The following is a 27,836-nucleotide window of genomic DNA, read 5'->3' as shown; positions in this document are numbered from 1 at the left end:
AAATTTCTCAAAGGGGAGGGGGACAACCCCTCCCCCTTAGACCCCTGCCTCAGGACGGTTATCAGTATACCCGGCACTCAGGAAATCCCGGGCACATCCCTAATACTACATAATTTCCCCTTCTTTCATCAAACTTTCCTATGGCCTTGTTACGATTTTACAGATGTAGAAACTATACGATACCATCAGATAACGTTAAAGATTCTTTGCAAGTAGACTGTGATCTAACGTTTCATAATTCTTTGGAACTCTTATATCCTGCTATGTATATACGACATCAGGTGATACATTTTAATGAACACGTTAACCTTTGACTGGTTTCGTAAGCTATATAACATCTCCGCCATGTGGCAGGTTTCACACAGCATGGTAAATAAAGAATACATTCTTTATCCTTTTATAAAGCTAGTAATTAATCAGTTATTTATTTACTTCTTAATTAATCATTTAATTGTCTACTCCTACTTTGGCCCTATATAATTTCAGTATTTGTGTCTCGTGAGTATGGTAGTCTGACTAGAATATGTACTATTTTATGGGTTCATATAATAAAACACTTGGTTTTTGTAAAGAAACGGTTGGAATAGGCATAGACAAGTCAGATTTGTAATAAATCCAATTCTACTAACCCACTCCTATTCCTCAGATAATCCTTCTGATTCATAGTTTGTTACATATGATATAATGGCTTCTGTAAATGTTTTGGCAACGAACATGCTGTATTCGCTAAAGAGAGAGAGAGGCGTTTCTATTACCTTCTCCGTTCTCTGTGTAATTCCTTTATCTTGATTTCTTAATGTTTGTACGCACCTGGCAGCAGTGACTCAGTTCCCACACAGTACTTAATAAAATAGAAGGTTAGACGTTTACAAATAGCCCGTATATTGGTCATTATAACCTGCTCGAAGCTGAGTGTGAGATGCAATCATGAAAATCTCTCTGCTGTATGTACTAAGCATCGCTGTCCTCTCGTCGGGGTACAAGCCTTGGGAGTGCCCCACTGAACTCCTTGAGACGGAAAGGGTTGACTGTTTTCAAGAAGCCGGAGCTGATCAACTTGGATGCGAAGCACGGTAAGTGTTTAGGTACATGGAGACAAACAAAATGTGGCCAACGAAAACGTAAGCAGGAACATTACATGTGGGGTAACATATACGGCCAAAATCATATTCATGTGCCACATAGCCTATACCCAACTCATAAATTTATAGGTATTACTGTTTAACATGCAACTATGGTTAATACTGATACCTGTTATTCGTATATGTGCCCATGCAGCCAGGGGCGGTGCCTAGAGTGGGGGTGGGGGGGGGGGGGTGGGGGGTGATCTCCCAAGCAAGATGGCCATTCGGAAACGTCGTATATGATACTCCGTGCTATCCGGCGGGCCCTTAAAGACATTGAAGACTCGCCCCAAACCGCGTGCCGCGCTCTGAAAAAGTTAGCTTTCCGTTGCTTGCAAGTGACGTTTTGTTCGTGTCGCTACAAAATGCAAACAGTACAGTAATGAAACGTAATAACGTTGTTATCTTTAGCTGGACCTGAAATGTCCATCGCTGTTTCGTTTGTACACTGTGCTGTGGGGTATTGACCGCAGCTGTATGTACTGAATGTACACTAGTGTCTAATTACCGACTGTAGCAAGCTGTGTGTGTTTTTTCTGGGATCGATGGTGGTGTTTAACACTTCTGTTACACCTCATTTGAAACTAGGTCAAATTACCGGCATTAGACGTTTCTTTTTGAGCGAGGCATCACACTATTTAAACTGCTGCGTTTCATGTTCCCTGCCATGCTCCTTATCATATATATTAACATTTACTGTTATAGCAGAATATATCACTTTTCACGGACAGCAACGTCAGCAAAATGCTGTGTGTCTGCATGTATACCTACGGCGCAGATGCAAGAATCACAATTATATTTGAGTCGGGAAAACGGGCGCATTACCATACAGAGGAAGTGACACGTTTCGTCACGTGACAATACAATTAAATCATAATTATTAAACATCATGTCCTAAACTGATATGTGGACACAAGAATAAATACGTAATCCCTCACCTAACAATTTGTAACCATTCATGAACCAAAAACACATGTTAAGTAGAAATTATCCAGGCTCTATTGTTTATAAGACATTTTGAATTATATCAACTCTTGCTTTATTTATATATATATACATATATATATATATATATATATATATATATATATATATATATATATATATATATATATATATATATATAAATATATATATATATATATATATAAATATATATATATATATATATAAATATATATATATATATATATATATATATATATATATATAAATATATATATATATATATATATATATATATATATATATATATATATATATATATATATATATATATATATTGTTGTTCAGAGGCTGCGTTTGGTGCGAGACTTATCAACAAGGACTCCCGTGGTGTTTTTATAACGACAAACCAGGATATGACGGCACGTGTCCATCTAGTCTGCCGTTAGAACAAAGGGCCGAGTGCTGGCCATATCCCGAAGGGTCCAATTCGCGATGTGTTAACGAAGGTTGTGTCTGGTGCCCCGTGGAACAAAACGGTATACCTTGGTGTTTCTACGATGATCACGTTCCTACACAAGTACCCACGACCCGGCAACAGTCCATAACAACTGAGCCTATTTTGGCAACTACCACTACATCACCATGGACAGGTACGCAGCCACCATCTGGTTCTACGCCACAGGCTGGCTGTCCCTCACTTATTGATCCGTACTCTAGAGTGGACTGTATTCCAGGAGGCGGGGCCAGCCAGTCAGCGTGTGAGTCCAAAGGTTGCATATGGTGTTCCCACCATGACCCGGTGGTGCCGTGGTGTAGCTACGCAGATCAGTCTGGTGGCGGTGACCCTGGTAATGGCGGTGTCTGTCCCTCGGATATTCCAGAAGACGAAAGAATTGATTGCTATCCAGGTACACCATAGAAAACGTTTGTTCAATAAGACAGCTTTTCCGTGTTAAGAGTATCATCATAACATTTTTCGCTTGTGAACCTAAATAGTCTTATATCTTTTTGAAATCTCAAGATTTCTTAGCAAATTGTAAAATGCATGTGCTTGATATCTTAGGAAGGTTAGAAAATATAACCCAACATCCACTTGTTCAAGACGTCGTAATATATTTAATGATAAATCAACCTTCAAGTGTAGATATTCATTTTCATCATACGGCATTTTTGAATTATAATGTATTTCCTTACGTCATATATACGGCGCACACCTAGATTCGTAATTCGAGATCTTTTTCTTCTGTTCTAGATGCTGGCTCTTCTCAGGATGGGTGCGAGGCGCGTCTTTGTATCTGGTGTGAAGCTGCTGGTAATAACATTCCTTGGTGCTTCTTTAATTCTACCGGAGATAGTGGTGGAGAGGATTCTTTTCGGATCGACTGCGCACCAGACGGTAATATCGACAAAGATATATGTGAAGCGAGAGGATGCTTGTTCATGGGTACCAACGAACCCGGTGCACCGATATGCTTCTTTCCCGAAGACAGAGGTTATTCAGTTAGCAGTAAGTATTCACACTGAGTGATGTGGGATTCAATCAAATGTGTAAAGAGACAAATTATGATTAATTTCATCGATTTCTAATTTCGCTTTAAAGTTGTTCACTGTGTTAAAGTTGACTTTGTTTAAATAAAATAAAAACACAGGCCTCACGAGAGGTGAATGGGGCTGTCAGGCGGGGCTAGAACCCCGTGGCTCTATAGTGTGCTCGAGAAATTGAGACAAATGCCGGGATTATATGGAGTAAAGGATAGTGTTTTTTCCCATTTATAAAACTACTCAATGCAGCATGGTGAGAGCAAAAGGAAGACCCGGTGTCCAAACTGTCCCCAGGACCCGAAATGACTCGCGTGGCCCCCTGAATTGCACATTCAAAATGGCAAACATTGTATTTGTTGCATGAGACATCGTATATGTTTCAATCGTGTGATATTGATTTATCCTAAAGATGTATCTCCGACTGCTATCGGATGGGAGGTAACTCTTGAAAAGGTTGGCGTCGAAGAGGTGTACAGCACACCAATCGACACGGTTAAGGTCGTCATAGAAATGCAAACAAATCAACGAATCCATATCAAGGTAGGTAAAATATCACTTTATAATGATGTTAATCTATTTGGAGAATAGACTTTAATTATCTTCATCGTACTAGTATTTTGAAGAATTATGACAAAGTTTATTATCTGTCAATCGACTATGTATTGGATATCGTTGACAGAAGTTAGAGACGAAAGTAGATTTTATCCAAGGAACCGCTTTAGATGAAGGAGAAAACAATTATAAGTACACGAACTGGGAATAATACTGAAAAGATACAATTCAATGACAAATGAAGTATGAAAGAAACAGCAAGACTTAAAGTTAAAGCCAAAAACAAAATAGATAAGTAAAGAAATGTCTGACCTGATTTTCACGGTCCTTTTTAGTTTACAGATCCATCAACTGAAAGGTTTGAGGTACCGTTTACCGTTCCAGATCCTCCCACTTCTCCTCCTCCTTCCCGGCTCTATGATATTGATATTACTACCAATCCTCTGTTTAGTTTTGTTATAACGAGGAAAAGCACAGGAAACATAGTGTAAGTATACGCAGACCAATGGTGGATTCTTCTCGGTCATAATTAAAACAGTACCATATACTTGATCTTTGATTTTTTGCCAAGTTCGCTTGAAAATACTATTATAGTCAGGGAACCATGTGATATTCACACATTTTTGAATACCTCAAACCAGCTGACTAAATTGGAGATGCATAGGCCTATGTATTTAACTGATTGCCTTCAAATTAAAACTTAAATTTAATGGTTTCAAGAATTGTTTCAACAAGTATTGCAACTTCGGCTCAGCAAAGAAGTAGATTATACTTCCAAATGTAACTATCACACTTTCAAAAAAAGTAGCAACATTATCCTTATCTACCATATTTGGCAAATACAATTAAGCGTATATAGCCGTGCACTTAAACCGCTAAAGTTGTCCTTGTTATTCGTTGTTGAGGCTTGTTATATGCTGTTACATTTTGTTATGGTTACAACATTGATGCATTTCTGACCCAGCCATAGGATGCACCTCAGCTTCTCATACAGAGAGGCTGTTGACAATCAGTTATAGCTACTCATAGTTAGCCATACTCTATTGACCATGTCCATTACAGAATACGACATGATTCTGAGTTTGATTGGTTTTCTGGCTTACCGGTTCGTAACCTATTCGCCACAAGGCACCGTTAGGTTGAGTTGCCGATGGTGCCGATCGTGCCGATTCCTTATTCATGGCTAGAGGTGTTAGCATTGTTGGATGCGTCAAATGCGCCGTTGTTTTAATTAGGCCCCAGCGACCCAATCTCCAAAGATTCATAACTCTATCCAAAAAAGTTGAGGCGTAATTAATGTTGGAACTTTCAAGGATTCGAAACAGAAAACAACTGTAATCGGTCTCAATTTATCAGCCTCAACGATAAATCTCAATTAACAACGCAGCAAAGTCCTGGTCTATTCGTACAATTCATCTTCTATATATCTTACAATTGTCGAATTTACAGGTTCGACACATCAATTGGTGGTCTGGTAATCGAAGACCAGTTTCTACAGATTGCTACCAAACTCCCAAATGATACATCACTGTACGGTCTCGGAGAAAGCGAACACCACAGCTTTAAACATAGCATGTTTTGGAAAAAATATGGAATGTACGCCAGGGACCAACCACCATATGTAAGTATTTTTTAAATACTGTGGACTCGTTACTACGACTTCTAAGGGACGACCACGAACAACATTAGACGATTCTCATAGATAACGAAATTATTTCCTCTAAACTGACTAGACAAGCTTCCTACTATTACAAATACTTGTAGATATTCACAAAGCACAGCTGATTAATGATTGACCAATAGACGCTATAGAACTTGGCCGATGGTAAACTCTTTATGGTGCCATGTACTTTAAGACGGGCAGATCCAGCATTTTATGAATAAAGGGAGTCTGTCCCAGGGTTCATTGAATCCGACTCCTCATATAGGGAGGCCTGGGAGCATCCTCCTCCTCCTCCTCCTCCTCCTCCTCCTCCTCCTCCTCCTCCTCCTCCCCACAACTCCCAGAAAACAATCTTCCCTCGTGTAAAGGTGCATTTTGCGGCACACTTGAAACCACAAATGAGGCGATGCACAGTGGAATTCTACTTTGAATGTATGTGTGATGTTGAAAGGGACCCCCCACCCGCTCCCTCATTGTTCACCTCACGCCAAGTGACCCGCGACTTTATTTAAGGTAATCAATTAACCGCTTGCAATTTGAGACAATCAAATTTTAAGTCGTTCGTTCACTGTCCTCTGAGCTGATAGAAGTCACTGTATCAAGGATGATTTTATAAGATTGTAGTATATTCCGAATAAAATTAAATGTTATCTATATCTACAAGGGCGTAGGAACCGGGGGGCTGGGGGGCGCCAGCCCCCCCAGTGAAAAATGTGGAGGGGCGGAAGTACCATTCCGCCCCCCCCCCCCGGTTCGCAAGTCAGAAAACCCCTTTTTCATTTCCAAATGAGAAACAAAATCTCATTTGGAGCACCAAATTGCATCTAAGGCCAGGTGAAAATACAAAATTAAGTTTACAAAATGGAGTGGCTGTTGAAGTGTGCTATATTGCACCAAATTGCATCTGAGGCCACCTGGAAATGCAAAAAATTCCAAAGGGGAGGGGGACACCCCCTCCCCTTAGACCCCTCCCCCAGGCTGGCCATCAGTCTTCAGCCCCCCCACTCAAAAGTACCTTCCTACGCCACTGTATATCTACGTACGTAGTTACCACCTACAGCAGATTAAGATGCCTTTACTTTATGTATGAAGGTAAATTGGGTTGTGTGGGAAGGGGCGGGGGGGGTGAGAGGAGGAACGTAAGAAGATAACGGGAAGGGAACGGAAATGGAAAGGCGGATCATAAATACCTAGATTATACCGTACTCGTTGTGTCTTTGCTTCTCTAGTATGATTGGAATATGTACGGTACACATCCATTCTACATGGCGGTCGATGGAGATTTTGAAGCTCATGGAGTGCTTGTACTGAATTCCAATGCACAAGGTTTGTCAATCGCACCTGATTAATATGTAAATTGATCTTCGCTACTAATCCAAAAATCCGTGACCATTTGATATTTTTTATTCTTCTGAATTTTGCAGTATTGTCACTCGTTTGTATAAATAAAATGACTATCACACCGGCAGAAAATTAAAGAACATGATCAAATTTCAGGGACATATGTAAACGGCTTGTATTATAAAGATATATACTTCCTTGTACGCTTTATCAAGTTGATAATAACTGATGAATAGGAAAAATATTGGTATGGTATGTTCCCTGAAAGAAAATGATCCCTAGAGCCCCGTCTCTTAGTTAGTTACGTAAACTCTACCAAGGTATCTAGAATATGCAAACGTCATATGCCTATATATGAGTCTAGCACTGCCTTGACTGAAAGAAGAGCACTCGTGGTTCTTTCTAACATTTTGTATATATATATATATGTATATATATATATATATATATATATATATATATATATATATATATATATATATATATATATATATATATTTATTTATATACATACACGCCGCATTACAATTTTAGTATTTTGCATAGATTCCATGTTGCTTACCACAGACACTGCAGTACCGATATTTTCTGTTCTACAGACTTTGAGCTGTCACCTGCACCATATCTTGTATATCGTACTATAGGTGGTATACTGGATATATATGTCTTTGTTGGACCTACTCCGGAGGAAGTGGTTGCCCAGTACACCGAGGTAATCAGTGCATTGATTTCGGTGTCGATTCATCTTGAAATTATATAAAACAAAACATTAAAAAAATGAAAGGGTTATATGCTAGTGACACTATTACATTACACATCATCAAAATGTCAGACTCTCCATGTTGACTCAAATCTATAAGTAGGATAGCTCCAAAATGAAGTTAGACTATTCTTAGTTGTGTTTGGGGAGTAGTTCAATGCAAAGATTTTTGTCAGTTATTTAGCTACGGATGAGAGTTGGGTTTGCGTCTTCTTTACGCAAATGACAAAGAGTTTGTAACTTAACCGACAAGTCTCCCCAAGCAAACAATTGACACATTCTTATTTAATTGAAACTGATGGCAGTGTTTGGCATTCTTCCAGGTAATAGGACGTCCCTATTTTCCTCCCTATTGGTCACTTGGATTTCAACTCTGTCGCTATGGATACAATAATTTGGACACACTAAAAGCAACTGTGGACAGGATGAGGGCAGCAAATATTCCATACGTGAGTACAGCCATAACAATTTGTATTACGTCGCTCATATAACAATACGCGAACAGGAAGTAACTTATTAAAATTGAAGCGGATCAAGGTATTTTAGATAGATGCATACAGTGTTTTGTATTAAATGAAGCAAAAATTGAAAGAGAATATATAATTTCTGCCCATTTTGGAATAGCTTGTGCAGCTGAACCGACCCTGCCACACTCCTCCCCTTGGCTGCCCCAGAAGTTGCGTGTGATATGTTTGTTTTGTTTTGTTTTTGCGACAAACTGCATATGTTTGAATACATTACGTTTTCCATACAAAATGAAATCGATTTTCTTGCAGGATGTACAATATGGTGATATTGACTACATGGACGAACAGCGTGATTTCACCACCGATCCAATTAACTACGTGGGACTGGATTCATATGTAAATACCATAAAAAGCTATGGTATGCGGTACATCATAATTCTGGTAAGGACACTAACAAAAAGTTTGGTTATTGATGAAAAAGGAAATTTGCAACAGCAAAACGGCGAAATACTTAGCTTATCATTCAGGGGAACTTACAAAAAGAGAAAATATGACATTGTCCCAAATCAAAGAGGTTTGCAAATTATTCTGTGCTTGAGCATTGGTTATAAAGACATCTAACCTACGTTGAATAACAGGACAATAATATTTGATTTACAAAAAATTCAGGTACTATTTGCACACAATACTCTCCTTTTTTTTTGTCCTTGCAGGATCCATGTATAGACAGCACTCAGACAAACTATGCCGCATTCGATGAGGCGCCCTCTAATATTTGGGTTTATGATTCATCCGGTTCTCCACTAGCTGCAAAGGTAGTGTATTAATATTGCTGTACATATTTTACAGATTACATACAGCGATATATTAATATCGAACTGGCATTCAGTTGTTTTACGCTGTTATAGGCAGCCGGGTGTGCTTATGGATCAAGCCAGTGGTGAATTACTAAGGTAGTGTATTAATATTGCTGTACATATTTTACACATTATATACAGCGATATATTAATATCGAACTAGAAATCAGTTGTTTTACGCCGTTAGGCATGGAACAAAGCCAATGGCTTATAACTTACATTTCAGGTCGTATATAGCTATCCAAGTTACAGCTTCAACTCATTTGAGAGATTTTCACAACCCGAAAGAACATATCAGATGGTATAACCTTAGATTTCTACTGGATGGGAAACCCCACCTTACTTTGGCCGGTCAGGACTTGAACACACGACTTCCTAGGTGCTAGGTTTAAGTGCTTCATTCAAATGCCACGTCTTTTTTACTCGACCATATAGCACTGATATAACATGTTATGACCTATATTCAAATATCAAAGCTTTTCTGTAAAGATTTCTATAATTCTAAATATACCCTGCATGTTTGTAATTGTTAATAATAACCACCATGTGTAAGGATCAACAATATCGATGTGGTTTTGGATTTGTAAAACATCCAAAAGATTTTGACAGCATCTCGAGAGGGGATATAGAATAATTTGCTATCATTGTAATGATGTAGTCAGTTTAAGCATATATAGTCCATCATGGGACCTAAGGGGTGCCGGGGGGGGGGGGGTGGGGAGAAACTTGTAACTGTATATGATCTAAAAGAAATAAATCGACAGGAATATACTGCAATGTACCATATAAAGCGCACAGACTATACATATAGGGCAGGGTGCAACGACATGCACCTGTTTCTCTTAAGTTTGGTTACTATAAAAATAATAGGATAGCTAAAGAGAGAACAGCGGCACACACCAGTTTGACTGTTCTCCCCATTTTAATGAAATAAAATTTCTTTTCTTTTTGAGAAACTTTTTATTTCCCAGTGGTATATGTTAAAAGGAGAACTGATATTTTGATGTTATTTTATACCAACAGGTTTGGCCCCCGGGAACTTGCTTTTTCCCAGATTATACCAACCCTGACACTGAAAACTGGTGGGTCGATCAATGTGTTAAGTTTAGAGATGTCCTCGCTTATGATGGTATTTGGATTGTAAGTCCTTATATGAAGAAAGTATTAATTAAGCTATGGTTAATGTTTATGTTGGTGTTTCGCATACTTTATATGTATGTATACTATATGTGTATACTATATATATATACTATATACGTATACTATATGTTTACTATATGTATACTATATACTGTATATGTATGTAATAGTAGGTGTTTCGTATATATTCAGCAGGATACAATTTTCAGTCGATAGCACCTGGAAGTTGGAACTAAATGAATAACAAAACTTGACTTTGTATATCCGACTTTGACAAGTTCATTGAGCACATAGAGCAGGAGAGGGAGAGTGTTCCAATAATTTGGCACCCCTTCCCCCCCCCCCCCGCCATTCATCAATGGGATTTGAATGATGATCGTATCTCTAAGCACATTAGTAAACTTTAGGAAAATATCCCAAATTAGTCCCACTGTATATTAAAGGGTAAATAATAACAGGCATAGTTTGAAATATAAATATTTAAAAAATGAACTTGATAAAAAGGCAAGTTATAGATATCTGTTGAGGGAAGCATCACTGATGAAATCGATAAAGAAAAGCGACATATTACAAGTAAAAAAGACACAGTTTTTGGAGTGCATAACGTTATAACGTATATAACGTTATCTTGATATCATACTTAACTATAAAAACAATCATCTTAAACCTAATGAAGTCAATAGCTGTCCGTCCATTCAACGCCTGATTGGTTTATATTATTTATATTCGTTTACACAGGATATGAATGAGCCAGCAAGTTTCGTCGAAGGTTCAACAAATGGATGCACTTCGAATAAATGGAACAACCCTCCTTACAAGCCAAGTGAGTTGAACACTATAGCCGTTCCATGTTATGTGTATGCTGGATATCTGAGGCGAAGGGCGTTCATATATAACTAGGATGACTGAGTAAACGTGTCCTGATTTCAAGAAAAATGGGCAAATTTGCCCGATTAACACTAAACAAGCCCTAGAAAAGAGAACCACCATCAAGCCCTTCCCAAAGTCCTGAAAATCCCCTAACGCTAACACTACATAACACTACATACGCACTAACACTGTTCGTGATGCTGCCAACTCCCTCCCTCCTACCCCCCCCCCCGCCCTCTGCTCTGTTACATACGTAGCCTCTGACTAAAACGTCTATGACATTATCTTAAGAAACGACGCTCCACCTTAGATTTATCCCCTTCTCCGCAGGTCACTTAATTATTAAAACAACGCCCCTCATGAAAACCTGACTCCTCTTGCTTTTAATTTCTCCGATCTTCTTCTCCATCTCCCCTTGTTTGAGAAACGCACCCCTCCCCGTCTCGCCCTCTATACTTCCCTGACATTCCCCTCCCCTCCCTCTCTGTCACAATTTCCTACCTCCCCTCTTCTCTCTTTCTAATGGTTATCATCTTCTTTCAGTATCGGTCAGAGCTTTACCCAAATAAAACGCTAAACATACAGACAACGATTACGAAATATCCTCTGAGCAACCAATTCCCCTTCCTGAAAACAGTTTTTGTTTTGTAATTCCGGCCAGTTTCCCCGAAGGACCCCTACAAGGGGTCAAACAGGGACACACCCATTATATCTTGTAAAAGTCGTGTGAGATGGACTTACCTTGATACAATACTAATACACCTTGAACTTTGAATTTAAATTTATAGGCTTCAAGTGCACATTGTATATTGGAAAGAGAATTTTAATAGGGTGATAGCGGGGGGGGGGGGGCATTGTTCCACACGGGGAGTGGCTCAAATAAGTTTATAGTAAACGCCCAGCGTTACACAGGAAATTTCGATGAAATCATATTTATCTATCAGCTGTAATCTGATTTCCTTATGGTATTCCTTTTTTCTTTTTCGAAAGAAATTCTTGGCGGGACTCTGGCAGATAAGACTGCCTGTCCTGATGCCGTACATACTTGGGGTAAACACTACGATGTACATAACTTATATGGACACAGTCAGGCCATACAAACTTTACCGTGAGTTCAAACTTCGTTTTTTTTAATTAGACGCAGGCGCGTAGCTAAGGGGGGGGGGGAGGGGCGAAGGGGGCAGCCCCCCTTCAGCATATATATGTTTTTTTAATGTTTTAATGATATCGCTAGTATTTTCAAAAGGGAAAATGCTAAGATGCAACTTACAAGGCTGGGAAGTGCCATTTCCAGCGATCTGGGAGTCATTTTCAGCCACATTTTTTTGTACGCTTCGCGCCAACATGGTGGCGGTACGCTTAGATAGTTTGTAGTGCCAAATCTACAGTTTCGCCCCTCCCTTGGCAAATTCCTGGCTACGCGCCTGATTAGACGAGGGACGAGTTTCACACAAGTTTTGGTTTATTATCCAACTTCCACATTGGAATCGTTTTAAAAGGTGACAGAAATTGTCCCGACATTACTCACTTCAGATTTAGGAGGTCAGACAGTGTACCAATATACGAGTTTAGTTCTATATATAAATGTATTACATTGGTTTGATGGCATTTGCTTTAGCGTATTACGTGTCTACAGTGGCGTACCCAATGGGGAACGTCGCCCCCTTCCATTGCCAGTCGGCAGGAAATGGTTCAGTTGGGGGATTTTTACATCCAGCCATCCAAGGAAGAATGAGAGCGCTTTAATACTGGGGTACACCCCTGCCCCCATTTCTCAACCTCATTTAAAGCATTATTAGCACAACCTTCCGTTTACAGCTAATTATATAGACCTTTGGGTGGGGGGGGGGGCACATACCCACTCCATGGCAGTCGACTTTAATGTCCCCAGAGTAGAAACCCATATTTCATAATATCCTTCATTCGCTTCATGTTTCCATCAATGTTCAGGCCCCTAGCAAAATCAGCCATGACGAATTTTGAAATCCCGCCACACCTTTCAAATGCCGAAGAGGCGGGAGAAGGTGGGGGAGGGAAGTTTGAAGCATCGCATGGCAATATATTAAAGTCTCTTGCTTCAAGCAGAGAAATTTATTACAATTAGCAATAATATAAATGATTGCTTTACTAATCAACATGCTTATATTTTGGGAGATCTTATATGGTACTGGACTCGTCGACTATTGACATGCCCTCGTGACGCAGAGACAAAGAGGTTGATGTAAAGTCCAGGTACTAATGAAAGATAACTTCCGGAAATAGCGATTTATTGTAACTATATAGAGTATGTATACGAAACATCAGTTTGGCGCACATGTATAGTAACAATGTTTGTTATTTTAATTTTAATTTAATTAACCATTTGCCTCTGAACTCTTATCCAGTCCTCCAGCCTGTTTTACCAGGCTGTCTCAGTAGAGATATTATATGAATGTCGCATTCTGGTTACGATGTTCGGCGAGTAAAGTCCTCATTTCCATAAATTTCTGTTCCTCATTTGTAGAGCAACTCGATTAGCCACAGGTAAGAGGAGTCTGGTCATCACACGGTCAACATTTCCTGGAAGTGGAAAATATTCAGGCCACTGGTTAGGAGATAACTACAGTCAATGGAACAATCTCCATTACTCCATTATAGGTAATCATATATAGCCTATATATATATATATTGGTAATCATATATTTAAGTAATCATATATAGGTAATATAAAATATAGTTACTCATTTATATAGGTAATCATATGAAGGCAATCATATATTAAGGTAATATATATATATATATATATATATATATATATATATATATATAGGTAATATAATATATATGTAATCATATGTACGTATCACTGAATACACTATATAACAGGAGTCATCAATTCATATCATTATGGTGAGGACTACTAGGGAAAAATTGATTATAGTAGCGGGGGAGGGGTAAGGGGCAGAAAGAATGAATATTTCAAAACACATCGATTGAACAATGTACAGTGTATATATATAGACGACCAGACCATGTGTTAAGATGGCAAGCGAACTGTGGGCAAGATTCCGTTGCTAACATTTGCTAGTTTATGAGTGGTTAAAACCTTATGGTAGTTCGAATATGTAGCACTATGTGTGAATAAGAGAATGTACAGGTACTTTGCACAGAAGTGTCCGTTAAAGATTCCTCAATGGAATTATCAATGAAATCAGAGACTGCAGCTTGTCATGTTTCGTGGAGCTAGGATAAACCGATATGACACCTCCCTCTGTTGATTTAGGACATGGCTGGAGATCCTCGTTCTACCTTATCCTATTAATGTAGTCGTATATTGTCTGATAGAGCTTTACTTCAATTATTTATTAAAGATTTATAAACGGTTATAATTTGATCTCCGCTTCATGTCTGTCCTTTTTTTTAGGATGCTTGGAATTCAATCTTTTTGGCATTCCTTATGTAAGTATATATATATACATGTTGTTAAATGAAATTATCATTTTATAGTTTCATCCCAATTCCATTTATGGATATTAGTTATTATGAAGAATAGCAATCGTAATTTTGAACAATTTCACCCTAGATAAGTGCAACTTGTTTTACCAATATAGCATTGCATATGCTAACACGATAAAGTTTCTTACTTGAGTAAGGTGACAAAAAACTATAATTACTGAGAAGTAAAAGTTGTAAGGAATCACGGTACTTCCGCTTAGTAAGTTATATTCAATGCATTGACATATAGTGTAGATATTCAACTTTTCTGTAGTTCAATGTATCATTAATACTATACTATTTTATACTATACTGTTGGCGCGCGTTAAGGGGAGAGGGGGGGGGGTGGCATGGCCTCTCCATCACCGTTCGGTAGAGTTTTCACATTAGGTCGGGACCCAAGTATGCCCTCCAAGATTATTCATGCCCCTACACTTAAATAATACAGAAGAATTACAAATTGCCAGCCCCGTCCTCATTCCTTTCTCTTGAAATCTATATACACATCAACTACATTATACAAAAATCCCTTTTATGTGATTACTGTGCAATTAATTCGATTGTTATAACCAATAAACATGTACCACACGTAGTATGTATCTGTACTAATATGTAAATACTTCTTACTATATTTACCAATTCTGTTGTAGATTGGAGCTGACATTTGTGGATTTAATGGTAACACTAACGAACAACTTTGCCAAAGATGGATGCAATTGGGAGCCTTTTATACATACGCCAGGAATCACAATGGTTTGAACTACATTGTAAGTCCACACGGCATGTATTTCACGTATACATATATACGTATCCGTATAAGCCCTAAATGCGTCACATGATTAATGTCTCATAATCATAGCAAATCGAATTAGATGAATTCTTATATTTGTTTGAATAATATTATTTTGGTCAGGATCAACTTTCAGATCACAAGACTTTTTTCTACAATCTTTACTATCAAGAAAGCACAATGGTAGATTAAGTTCGGAAATGGGTGACTCATATAGGATTGGTGATCAGGGCAGAGATTAATATGTGACTGCTGAATATGCATCACTCTATATAGTTTTTTTTAAGTATTAGTGTTCGTTACTTAATTATTGGATCTTGCCCAATGTCCGTCGGTGGACTGTTGTTCGGCATTACAAGATGTTCATTCCATGTTTTGTGTGTGGTTAGAATAGCTTTTTAGGATATCTCTTTTGATTGTGAATCACCGTTTGAGGCATCTGATTATCCGATGACGTCATGTTTCTCTGTTGGTAATATGACATACCGGTACTTAAAAGAATGAAACCTGCGTTTTAATTACTTACATTCCAGCTCTGCGGTCATACTAAATCTAATTCCATTCTTTTTTAAATACAGGAGCAAGATCCTGCTGCCTTTGGTGACGAGGTCGCTAGGGTGAGCCGAGAGGTCCTAGAGATAAGATATACCCTACTGCCTTATCTTTACACTCTCTTCTACCACGCCAATGAGGATGGTCATACGGTCATGAGGCCGTTGTTCCATGAGTGAGTCTCCTAATTCATGTGTTTTATTTCAGACATTTCAAGTGGTAGATAGTTTTAGATGTAGTTGGTTGCTTTCGGTGACAAAAAAATGGATGAGGTTGGTTTGGTTGCTCTGTCTGCTAATTCAGTTTCTGTTCAAGTAATAGCCTATAACTAGAAGTAATTTGGAATTCAACACAAGCAACGTTATATACATCTTTATTTCTCACAAGTAGGAAAATAAACATCAACATGATTTGTTAATACACAGATCATGATGCATGGTTGTGTGATATGTAATGGCGAGACTATTTATGCTTTTGTGGAGTTAAAGCTATTGGACAAGTTTAATAATCACGAATGAAATCCAATTACTGCATCATATACAAGAAATGCTTCATATACATTTCTACCCTTTGAAATCAACATTTTTTATAATACACATTCTAACCCATTCAAAAGTTGAATGTATTCACATTGTCTGATTAACTATTATTCAGATTCCATACAGATTTGACTGCCTATGATATTGACCGACAGTTCCTATGGGGACCAGCTTTCCTAATCTCACCAGTCCTTGATCAGGTATGTACACATAGGTATGTACACATAGGTATGTACACGCAGGTATGTCAACACAGGTTTGTGCACATAGGTATGCACACATAGGTATGTACACATAGGTATGTAAACACAGGTTTGTACACATAGGTATGTACACACACGTAGGTACACATAGATATGCACACATAGGTATGTACGCACATAGGTATGCACACATAGGGATGTACACACAGGTTTGTACACACATAGGTATGCACACATAGGTATGTGCACATATGTATGCACACACAGGTATGTACACATAGGTATGTTGTAGGACAAAGGAAGGCCGGACTCCAAGTGGGGCTTTATAACACATTACGCTGAAATTGAATACTCCCAGGAATGTATTTATGTGCATTAAAATCCCTCTGAGGAGAACTAAATAATATCTGCAAACGCTGCAGCTGGAGTCCATATGATCCCAACAGGGTTTTTAGAGAATGATGATGATGTCACAAAATGCTACAGCTTCCGGGGTTTTCTCCTACTGGACCCTAGACAGGGTTTTGCAATACATCCTAAACAAATTGGATTCCTCTCTCTCTAATATGTATTTTCGTGTTTTAATTTCGCTATAAACGAGAAAACAAGAAATATCTTCAACTTTAATTATTGCAGCTTGGGATGGATGGGAGTTGGGGTTTGACCCCTGGTCCCCTCTATAGAACTTTAATATATTCCAAATACATTCAATGGAAACACGAAGTACGAATACCACGATCATAATCACATGCATGTATGGTCAGATAATCAAATTAATGCAAAGGGACTGAGGCAGCTGAGTTTATATCATGAGTAGAGATACTGACCGATAATTGTCTCGAATGACTTTCCAATAAATGGTGATATAGCTCCCATCCTAACGAAGTATTGTCCATGTACGGTATGCAGTTCTATATTACCACGGAAATAAAGTTCAGTGTTGCTAACAGTAAAAGGAAGTTATAGTTTACTAATGTGGCCGTTAAATGAGAGTTCGCCAAGAATGGTAATGATTGGGAATATATGTATATATGTATATATATATATATATATATATATATATATATATATATATATATATACTCACGTACAGAGTCGAGCGCCAGTGGCGCGCCATCGGTGCATACACCGGTGTATCACGTTAGCCATCTCCTTTCGCTCCATTCACGTTTTTTTAAATATTTGACCATAACCTTTGCAGGATGCAGTTACTGTTGATGCATACTTCCCCGATGCTCGTTGGTATGACTATTACACAGTGAGTACAGACATTAAGTTATTGACTGGTCCTGTTCTTAGGATCGTTTTATTCTTCATCATGCAAAACATAAATCATTAACATGACGCTAAGCTTACTGAAATAGCTCATACACTGTAAAAACACTTGGGTCATTTTTTGACCCAAATTTGACCCAGCAACTTAGTGGAATCTCCACCAGCCCAGGTTTGGGTCAATTTGACCAAGGATCTGTGTCATTTGACATCTGACCTAAAACTGGGTTATTTTGACCCATACGCTACTTTGACCCATATGCTACTTTGACCCAGCTTTTGACCCAGTGGTTAGTGCAATCTCCACCAGCCCAGCAGATTGGGTCAAAAAAATTGACCACGTTAATGGGTCAAAGCTGAATTTACATTTGCAGTTGCAGGAAGGCTATAAAAGAAATGACATAAGACTTCGATTCCTAAAGATAAATTAATTTATTCAAATCACAAAGTGGTGTTACAATAAAGCATGCAACTTCTTCTATTTCACATATAATTATCGATATTCATTTTGTTTTATTCCAACTAGAACATCATAGTAACACTGAAAATCAGAGTAATGTGATACCCATAAAACTAAACAAACAATGAACACAAGAACATAGGCTAAGCCTAATGTACCAACTGAGAATCATTGGAAACTAAGCAATGTTCATTAAAATCCTGACATACTTAACTAAAACAACTGATCATTTATTCATGTGCACAAATTTTAGTTCACTGAGGAATATGTTCTGTACTACTTGAAAGACTTTAATTGTTGATCTCACAGCTAGGTTTGCTGCAGTGTTTGTAATATTAAGTTAATCAAGACTGGAGCATGCACTCACTCTCTACTTGTATCCTTAGTCACTGTAGTAATTTGATTATTAGCTAGCATTTCTAATTGTTTTTAAAGAATATAAATAAACAACATTCCATAGTTATCAATTGGATAAAATGTTAGGTATACAAAGAAGACATGTAGTACATCAATGGTGGCTGTAAGAAATCAAATATTTTGGAAAGCTCAATGTTTGGTGGGGGCTTTGTCAATGTCAAAAGTCAAAGACAATATCAAACATATTTTGCAGTGGGTTGGTGGGGCAAGACAAACCCTATGGCCAGCTGCCAATTAATAAAATCTTGCAAGCATATCCCAAAGGTGATAATTTCCTCAGTAGTTCTTGTACCAAAACAGCATTAGATTTGAATGAGGAAAAGCTGTTTATAACATACAGTACAAGAGTTATAATCACTCAAAAGTCATCAATAAATGGAAACACTGTGAATAAATATTTTTGCACCACCAATATGTTACAATATGTATAAAATTTTCAGTTGCTCAGGCAAAAAATGTACATCAGTCATGCTTTTGGCTAGTTGTGCATGTATGATGTATGGTTGGAACACTAGTTTTGCACCACTGTTTGTGAGGCAGTTCTGCTTCTTTAGTCCCTCTAAACTTAACAATAACAAATACCAAATGAAACCTTGTTCAAGGTAATATAACATGCAGACATAAATAGAAAACAACTTTGTCACATTATGTAAATTAAAAACCTCATGTAATCATCCCATCATGTTAATGACCATGAACTAAGTGTTAACCTAATGTTGCACTGCCCAAGGTTTACAGGAGATATGTTCATATCCCTTATATGTGTTTTGAGAAAATTATACGATAAAAGGTTACAATGTATAAAAAAAAAAAAAAAAAATCATATTAAACACTACTTTTGACAAAGTTGTTTACATACCTTTCTTTCTCTTACTGACTTTTTAAAAAAGCACGTAGGTTTCTTACTGAAGGGGATGTCGAAACCTTTCCCTTCCCTTCACTAAGCTTAAAGAGGAATTTGTGTATAAATTCCCAGGTTGTTTGACACTGGCAGGGGTAGGATATGTCAAACAAGTACAATGATTTGAAACAAATTTCAAAAGCTGCAATCAAATCTGTTGCTGGCAGAGCAACCCCTTCGATGATCACAAATGACTGAGTCGGATACCTTCTATCACCAAATGCAAGGACGAATGGCTGCTTTCGAGTTCTATCTTGCTTAAGTTCATCTTCCATGAATTGAGAAAGATTGGTCCCAACCTTTGGAAGAAAGAAAATAAATTGCTGCTTTCAATGCACACTTAATTCTGTTGTCACTAATTTAAATAATTAGCAAATCTTTTCACTTGAATCATTACCATAGCAGATTTAAGATTCTGTTGACCTCAAATGACCTTGGACCTCCATGAAAAAATAGAGGGATCATCTACTCACAAAGGGCTACCTACATACTAAGTTTAAGGTTCAAGCAACTTAACTTGGCACCTGACTGTTATAAGTGAAAAATCATCATGACATTTTATGCGATTTAATTACATACCAGTAGGAATGACTGAGGATGTAGGAATATCAGTTACTTAGCCTACACAGTTAAAAAAAATTGACCCTTATCCCTTACTGAGTATATTGTATGTAGACTGTTCAAGATAATGGTATTAGTACCTTTTGGATCTGTTTTTATGTTGCACTTTACAGGTGTAGGCTTCTTTACTTCTTTCGGTGTTGCTTCTTGTTTCTTAAAGGCATGGGATCGTTTTCGGGCAATCTTTCCTCAAGATAGTCTGTAGCAGGATGTTTCCAATAGGCTTTTGTGTACCATGCTACCTATAGTCCACAGATAAAAATAGGACATATATAGTTAACTTCAATTGTTCAATTACACCGACTATAGTCTTGGCAAAGACTGTTTGTTGGAGTATATCATATTTTACTGCATAACCAGTAGGGGAAAAGCCCCCAATTGGTCACCCCCATCCGCCCCAAATTGACATACAAGTAAATTTGTAAGATAGAAATGATGAACCATTTTACATCTTGTCCACCCCTTAAATACAAGAATTTTATCCCTCCTTACACCCCTTCCCCATATCTTGTCCCCCTCCCATTGCACAGACTCCTTGCTACCCTTCAGCTCTCCCCCACCCCACCCCCACTAAAAAGTCTGATTATGCTACTGTTTTACTACATTTAATAGCACACTGTTAACTCTCTGTTCAGCAAGATAGCTATTAACAAGTAACATTATACTGGTCTTAGCCTCTAACGTTGTATTTAGTTAAACTTACGTAGTGAGGTTAGGCCTATGCTTTATCAAAGACCAAACGTTAGGTCTAACATTACAGCTATCTATGTATCACTATCAGTATCACTGTATCAGGGTAATTATGGCCTTGTCTGAACCACGGCGCTCGCAGCACTAATAACATGTTACTTAGGCCTAGCCTATCATATATCTACAATGGCATACTATAATATAGTATTTAACTAATAAACGTTGCGAGCACCTGTGGCCTGAACTAGTCAGCATACTTTGGCGTATATTTACCTTTGAATATTGGTATTTACATTGGCAAACCCCAGTCATCAAGGGTGGAACTAACAAACGTGTCCATTTTCAGAGCCCATCAAAGTTTTTGATTCAACTTAGACTGCCTTCTTGGTCCTGAATTTACGTATGGTTTGTAGATTTGTGTGACGGTGTTCAGCTGTCGTCTACGAAAGGCGTCATGCAAAAACGCTGATAGTGGTCACATGACATAACTTATCCAATGAGAAAAGTCTTTGAGAGTGACCCAGTGCAAAAAGTCAAACTTTCATCGAGCTATTTCACAATTTCAAACAATCTTGCGTAATAACTCAACCAATACGACCCATTTCTGGGTAAAGTATGGCTGACTCAGCAGATGGGTCACACAAAATGACCCAGGTGTTTTTACAGTGTACTGGATAGGCATCAGTACATTATCCGCGTAGGCTGACTTTCATTTATGAAATAGAAATCTCACGGGACAGCTGCCCCCCCACCTCCCCCCCATGCTCCTGCTCTGTACTTGGCAGCAGTTAACTAAATCAGAAATAATTATTTTGTGAAAATTATGTACATAACTATATACGAAATTAGAACTTGAGGTATAATGATTAACATGGTTATAACAACAATATGACAAGCAGCCTTTAGCACCCAGGCTTAGCATCATATTTATGTATGTCTCAAAACTCCTATGAAGTATAAAGTTATCTTAAAAACACTCGAAATTGTAATGAGTGACATTGCTAACCTCACTGAATGCATGATATAAATTAAATGTAGTGTTATATTTATGTATAATAAAGGAGATAAGCGAATGCATCGTGCTTTCATTATCAGCTGGCTTAGCATTGTATAATCGCTGTTCCACATTTAATTTACGCTATAAATAAAATCCGTAATTCTTATTTCAACCCTGCAGTTTGAAAAGTTCTTTTTTACATCGGGGATTGAGCAGATGAGAATGATGTGTTAAAAACTACAAATGTCATAAATACAATGTTTTTGCTCCTTTATGAGATACATGAGTCGTTATGGGCATGATAGGCTTAACGCTACACGAGTCAGTCACTGAACCTGTGAGGACATTTGATATTGTGCTCCCCACCCTTCAGAAAGTTGGGGGGGGCGTGTCCCATGCCCCATGCTTGATGCCCTGATATTGAGGGTAAGTGATAACAAATCCTGCTGCTTAAATTTGAACTTTTAGACAGGGAAACTATAATCGATCACCTTCTAGAATGACCATATAGATACCATGAGTAAAACGTAAAAATGTCAACATTTTCTAAACTTGGTTATCTTGAAAACATGTAGCATTTTATGTGCAGTCTTAATTAATATACTTTATTGGTTATATGTATAGGGGGCAGAAGAGGTAACTGGTCGAGGGCAAATCGTTTCTCTTAGTGCTCCCATGGACTACATTCCTCTTTATGTCAGAGGTGGCTATATCTTGCCCACTCAAGAACCTGCTGTAACCACGACCATAAGGTAAGCGCACTCCATAAGAACATGTCGATTACACTTCTCCAGTGTGGATTCAGTCGTGCTATACACGTCACTGTATCGCCCAATAGGATTTCTCAAAATCACCACTGAGATATTCTCGGTCACCTCGTAACTTGCAGGACTTCTGATGACATATCATTATTTACGAACTCTCTTGTTATTTATTTTAACGGCAGAGCTCTATATGGCAAATTGTCGACTGACTTCGCCAGTATCAGCTCTATACCCTCTCATGCCTATACGCCATGTACTTTTAGGAAAAATATGCACATCTCAATGAAGTAATTCTTTTTGATAATGGCGGTATGAACCTTCATGATTGAATTCATGGAAGGGGGCCCTAGTCCCACGTTTCCCCTCAACATCATTTTGCTCAAAACCTGCATGGTTCATATGAGAAAGATTTAGCATGCAGTTCACGCTTCGAGATCGGCCGCCATTGCTTACTTTTCTGTGCACTGCTCGACCAACACTTGTGTCCATTTGCCACTGTAATTAGTGTAAAGTATGTTTCTATGTTACTTTATTAACATATATATACTGAATTAAACTAATTCATAACGTCTTTCAGCATGTTCTTCCACATATAGTCGTACGAATCCTATGGGTCTAATCATAGCATTGGATGATTTGGGGAGTGCGAATGGAGATCTTTATTGGGACGATGGAGATGAAGCAGGTAATTGCATCTTTCAATTTTCTCCAATTAGGGATTTAAGTTTGAGAAATGTGATGCTTCGATCACTTGTGTCAGGTTAACCGATTTGATCATGACTAACGAATACAGACGTATTGCGATACAATATAAATTATGATAGTGGAATGAGATGAATTTAAAGCCAAATTATGAATTCAGTATCGACGATCGAAGAACCTGTTTGCGATACAGTTCTGTAGTAAAATAATCACCATAACTATCATCTCTAAAAAGGGTAACATTCGAAATACAGCTATACGGTTATTGCAAGGTCATTGTGTGCACCAGATTTGCAATATGGAGTGTCATTGTTAAATTAATGGAAAAGACATGTACAGACAGTTTGAAAGCTTTGTGTACTTGCGGGCGTGCTGCACAGAGAGAAATGCTTTGAGAATTTAAATATGTGCGTAGTCATGATATGCTGGCTTATGGATTTATGGTTCGTCTGTGTACATGTATATTCACTTCTTCAGTTTAAATTTCTTCTGCATTGCGTTAGATGCCATCGAATTAGGAGCCTTCTTCCGTTCAACATTCAGTGTTGCTTCGGTGAGTATACACGTTTTTATATAAAATACCATACACTACCGAAGGAAATAATACCCACCGAAGAAAAAAAAAATCTTTGGGTTCCCATCTTATTTTCTGACTTTCTTACCCCGAACATTTATAGGCAGGGGGTAGGAAGCTTCCAAAAAGTGGGGGGGGGGGAGACAACATAAGGGTACTTTCTCATTCAACAGCATCAACTCGTTATGCTATAAACCGATACACACCGGCCATATCACTTAAATATATATGATGTGTTAGTATGCTATCAATACTATTTATTGAGATTGTTTATTGTTAACCGTGCTACAAAAGGATATGGGATGCCATTTTAAAATATAGCTATACAGACTAAAAATAAATAATTAAAATTAAATATTTAATTTAAAAAAGGCTTAATATCCAAAAGATAGTTCTTCATCAAAGTAGGGCACATTTGCTATTTTGGAAAAAGTGATGGGGGGGGGGGGTTCACGTGCCTCCAGGCCCCACCCCGGCTCCTACCCCCAAATTCTCATGGTACATTGGCAGTGACAACAATGCAACAACCTATAGACTTTTGTGGTCATAAATTTAATGTGGCCGGAAACCAAGCAGATAGTCTGAAACATACTGTTGGTTTTACACTTACCTTATCGCTGTTTTAGAACACCCTGACGAACACTGTTGTCCACAATAACTACGCTGGCGCAACCAGTCTTTCATGGGGAACCATACGTGTTTTTGGGGTCCAGTCTGTGTCTTCAGTAACTATTAACGGTTCTTCACACGGAAGTTTCAGTTACAACTCATCAACAAAGGTAAAGATTATTTTTGAGAAGAAATGTTGTATGGTTCTTGCGTTGATCAACTTACAATGAAACGAAGGGGCTCAAGTCAAAGTGCGCTAAACACAACAATAGTAGGGGAGAGACAAGTTTAATAACATTATCGTATTTTATTCTATGGGGTAGGGGGAGGGGGAGCCTGTGATTAGCAGGCTTCTTACTACCCATTATTTATTCTTCTATTTCATTGTTACAGGAACTTTCTATCACTAACGTTGGCATTTCCATCACCGCGTCTCTGACGTTAACATGGAGCTAATCATGTGAAGATCCTCCCGGAAGTAACAACCGACCCTGATATATCCATTGGCATCAGTGAACTAAATAAATTGCATTGGAAGTAATCAAAATATCTCTGTCTGTGTCTATTTGTCTCTTTGTATGTATACTATGAACATCATCATCATCATAAGAAGAGAAGAAGCTATATACTGAATCAAGATAAAATCAAGCCTAGCTTTTCTTTTCTAAAATAAGTTGTGGTTTATATATATATATATAACAATTTATAGGGTATATATATAGACGACCAAACGTCTATATATACCCTATACATTCTATTTCAGTATAAGGGGTGGAAGAGTTGACCCCTAATAGAATCCCCAATACAAAGTAAGGCACATTCATGAAAACATATCAATCTATGTTAAATATTTCAGTGCAAGGCATCGAAGAGTTGACCCCTAGTAGAATCCCCAATACAAAATATCACTAATTTCTTGGGACACTGCAACATACAGACATAATTTCAGTGTAATGGGTCGAAGAGTTGACCCCTAATACAATCCCCAATACAAAATATCACTAATTTCTTGGGACACTGCAACATACAGACATAATTTCAGTATAAGGGGTCAAAGAGTTAACCCCTAATAGAATCCCCAATGCAAAGTAAGGCACATTCATGAACATAGCAATCTAGGGCCACTATTTCAGAATAAGGGGTCGAAGAGTTGACCCCTAATAGAATCCCCAATACACATTAAGGCACATTCAATAAATAAAGTTATAATGTAAATAGGGTAAATATAGTAATAAAGTAAATAAAGTAAAAAATATAAATAAAGTATATAGTGAATAAAATAATATAATTTATATAATGTAAATATAGTAAAGTAATGAAAGTAAATAAAGCAAAGTGCCCCTCTGATTTTGCCCCCCCCCCACTTTTTGGAAGCTTCCTCCCCCTGTGTAGAATGCAAAGTACGACGCAATGGCACGCATTACAGCAAAGTACAATATATGCGTGAATTTCTTCGAGAAGCGAATGATACTTGTAGGTTATTGACAAATGTTGACTCCCACTCCCACACAATCCGATGTTTTACCAGTTCGCAATGCTTTGAACCGGTTTGTTAATCTTCGAAGAACATTACGCTATTCAAAGCTTGGAAGACTCCTGAATGAAGACAAGTACAATTTCGCATCAGTGTCTCTGGATGAACTAACGGGGTAAGCTTCACGCCCGGCACAATAGCTGGAAACTTGTTAATATCATTGTATATTACACGTTGCGCAACTAAAGTTGCAGTGCCAACTAAACAAATATGGTCTTTTTAATGCCCGTATTAATTCTATGTAATACCCGTAGTAATTCTATTTAATGCCCGTATTAATTCAATTTATTTTATTATTTATAAAATTAGTGCATTTTAAGCAACTTTTAATGTCTGGAAGTGTCATTTCCGGTATCTTAGAGGCACATGGCAAACATTGTTCTTGCTTGTATTATTTTAGTGCTCCACTCAAATAGTGTAATTGGTTTCCCCGAAAAATTGCCGTGAAAAGCAACCCTCCCTTCCCCCTCCCCCCCCCCCTACATACCTTTACGTTTGTGTAATACTTCCATATAAGTCTGTGCATGCAGTTCTCAATTTAATGCTAATGTTGCAAAGTGGATAGTAGCCTATTTTCGTCGTATTTAATTGTTAGTGATGAGCCCAGGACATCATAACCGCCATCCTATGTTATTCTGGCATGTGGAACTAACTATCTTTAAGGATACAGTTTTAAGTAAAATGAGGTGGTGATAACTGTTGTCATTCGGCTTTAGTCATATCGCATCAGAAAGGACAGCCATAACCGGTCTAGGGGCCAAGGCTAACTATATCCAGGGTCCAGGGAGTGCAAATACAGCAGCTGAGCAGATGACACTGGTGAAGTAATTAGATTCCTATGTAATTGCTTCTACTATCGCTTCCTAAGAATTATCTATACAATCCACTGCCACATTTTGACGATTTTGAAACCCAAATGCAGCACACGATATCACCATTTCGAGTGATTTATGTCAACTTTCTCACTTAAGTTATGTCAAAGACGTAGTGTTTGTATAACGCACCGGTACTTTCTTTGCCGCACGAGCAAAGCGCCACCAGCCGAATGGGTGACTTCAGTATACGTCACATTACGTCATTCTCCCTACTTCAATTTCTATGGCACAAACCAAGTTTAAAGGCAATTTTTGTTGTTAATAATTGTATTTGATTGCTGATATCAATCATATAGTAATATAATTTAAAAATTAGGTAGTCACAACAATTCCTGACAGTAGCTTCATAATGACGTCACTGTATAGTTGAGTTATACCCAGTTATGCGTGTTTTGCTTGTCTTCATGAAAGAATGTTAACTTTTACATGGAAACGTAGATGTGAGTCAGAGGAGATGGCGCTCGCTTAGTACGTACCACAGCCGGATAAATGATCGCCTTTGACCTGTCTCCAACTCTAGCACGTTTTACACGTTTAGCAGTGTAAGGTGCTACTGACAAGAGGTTTTAACACTTTTCCCTTAATTATGAAGTGAAAC

At 38.0% G+C, this 27,836-nt stretch overlaps 1 protein-coding gene and 2 long non-coding RNA genes across 4 annotated transcripts in view; 1 reads left to right on the top strand and 2 right to left on the bottom strand.

Annotated features, from left to right (window-relative positions):
* The first annotated feature begins 828 nt into the window (after positions 1 to 828).
* On the top strand, positions 829 to 25,376 carry LOC139980246 (lysosomal alpha-glucosidase-like). The gene is made up of 25 exons (XM_071991784.1): positions 829 to 1,073; positions 2,418 to 2,980; positions 3,325 to 3,579; positions 4,024 to 4,154; positions 4,502 to 4,653; positions 5,616 to 5,787; positions 7,059 to 7,155; positions 7,770 to 7,882; positions 8,254 to 8,379; positions 8,707 to 8,838; positions 9,111 to 9,212; positions 10,278 to 10,394; positions 11,133 to 11,217; positions 12,255 to 12,372; positions 13,768 to 13,901; positions 14,668 to 14,702; positions 15,389 to 15,505; positions 16,107 to 16,255; positions 16,735 to 16,819; positions 18,024 to 18,080; positions 22,805 to 22,932; positions 23,541 to 23,629; positions 24,150 to 24,199; positions 24,847 to 24,999; positions 25,223 to 25,376. Exons 1-25 carry the CDS (start codon positions 928 to 930, stop codon positions 25,283 to 25,285), a joined length of 3,369 nt encoding a protein of 1,122 aa, XP_071847885.1. The 5' UTR covers positions 829 to 927; the 3' UTR covers positions 25,286 to 25,376.
* LOC139980260 (uncharacterized) overlaps positions 13,370 to 27,836 on the bottom strand; it is a 122,784-nt gene continuing 108,317 nt past the window's right edge. Inside the window, exon 5 of one of the 2 annotated variants that reach the window (XR_011797485.1) lies at positions 13,370 to 13,823. This is a non-coding gene — a long non-coding RNA (uncharacterized lncRNA). The remainder of the gene's footprint in view (positions 13,824 to 27,836) is intronic. The other variant, XR_011797486.1, reaches the window with a different exon arrangement.
* LOC139980261 (uncharacterized) lies at positions 18,512 to 21,877 on the bottom strand. Its single transcript, XR_011797487.1, has 3 exons — positions 21,457 to 21,877; positions 20,574 to 20,735; positions 18,512 to 20,171 (listed from the first exon to the last, which is right to left on the bottom strand). It is a non-coding gene; the product is annotated as an uncharacterized lncRNA (long non-coding RNA).

Source organism: Apostichopus japonicus, chromosome 14, assembly GCF_037975245.1.
Source record: "Apostichopus japonicus isolate 1M-3 chromosome 14, ASM3797524v1, whole genome shotgun sequence".
In the NCBI taxonomy this organism is placed as follows: domain Eukaryota; kingdom Metazoa; phylum Echinodermata; class Holothuroidea; order Aspidochirotida; family Stichopodidae; genus Apostichopus; species Apostichopus japonicus.
This window is presented reverse-complemented; position numbering and strand designations above follow the sequence as displayed.

Coding starts and splice junctions, on each gene's coding strand:
- LOC139980246 (XM_071991784.1), top strand. CDS start 928: ATGAAAATCTCTCTGCTGTATGTACTAAGCATCGCTGTCCTCTCGTCG. Junction 12,373..13,767: donor CAGGCCATACAAACTTTACC/GTGAGTTCAAAC, acceptor CCTCATTTGTAG/AGCAACTCGATTAGCCACAG. Junction 18,081..22,804: donor GTTGGTATGACTATTACACA/GTGAGTACAGAC, acceptor TTATATGTATAG/GGGGCAGAAGAGGTAACTGG.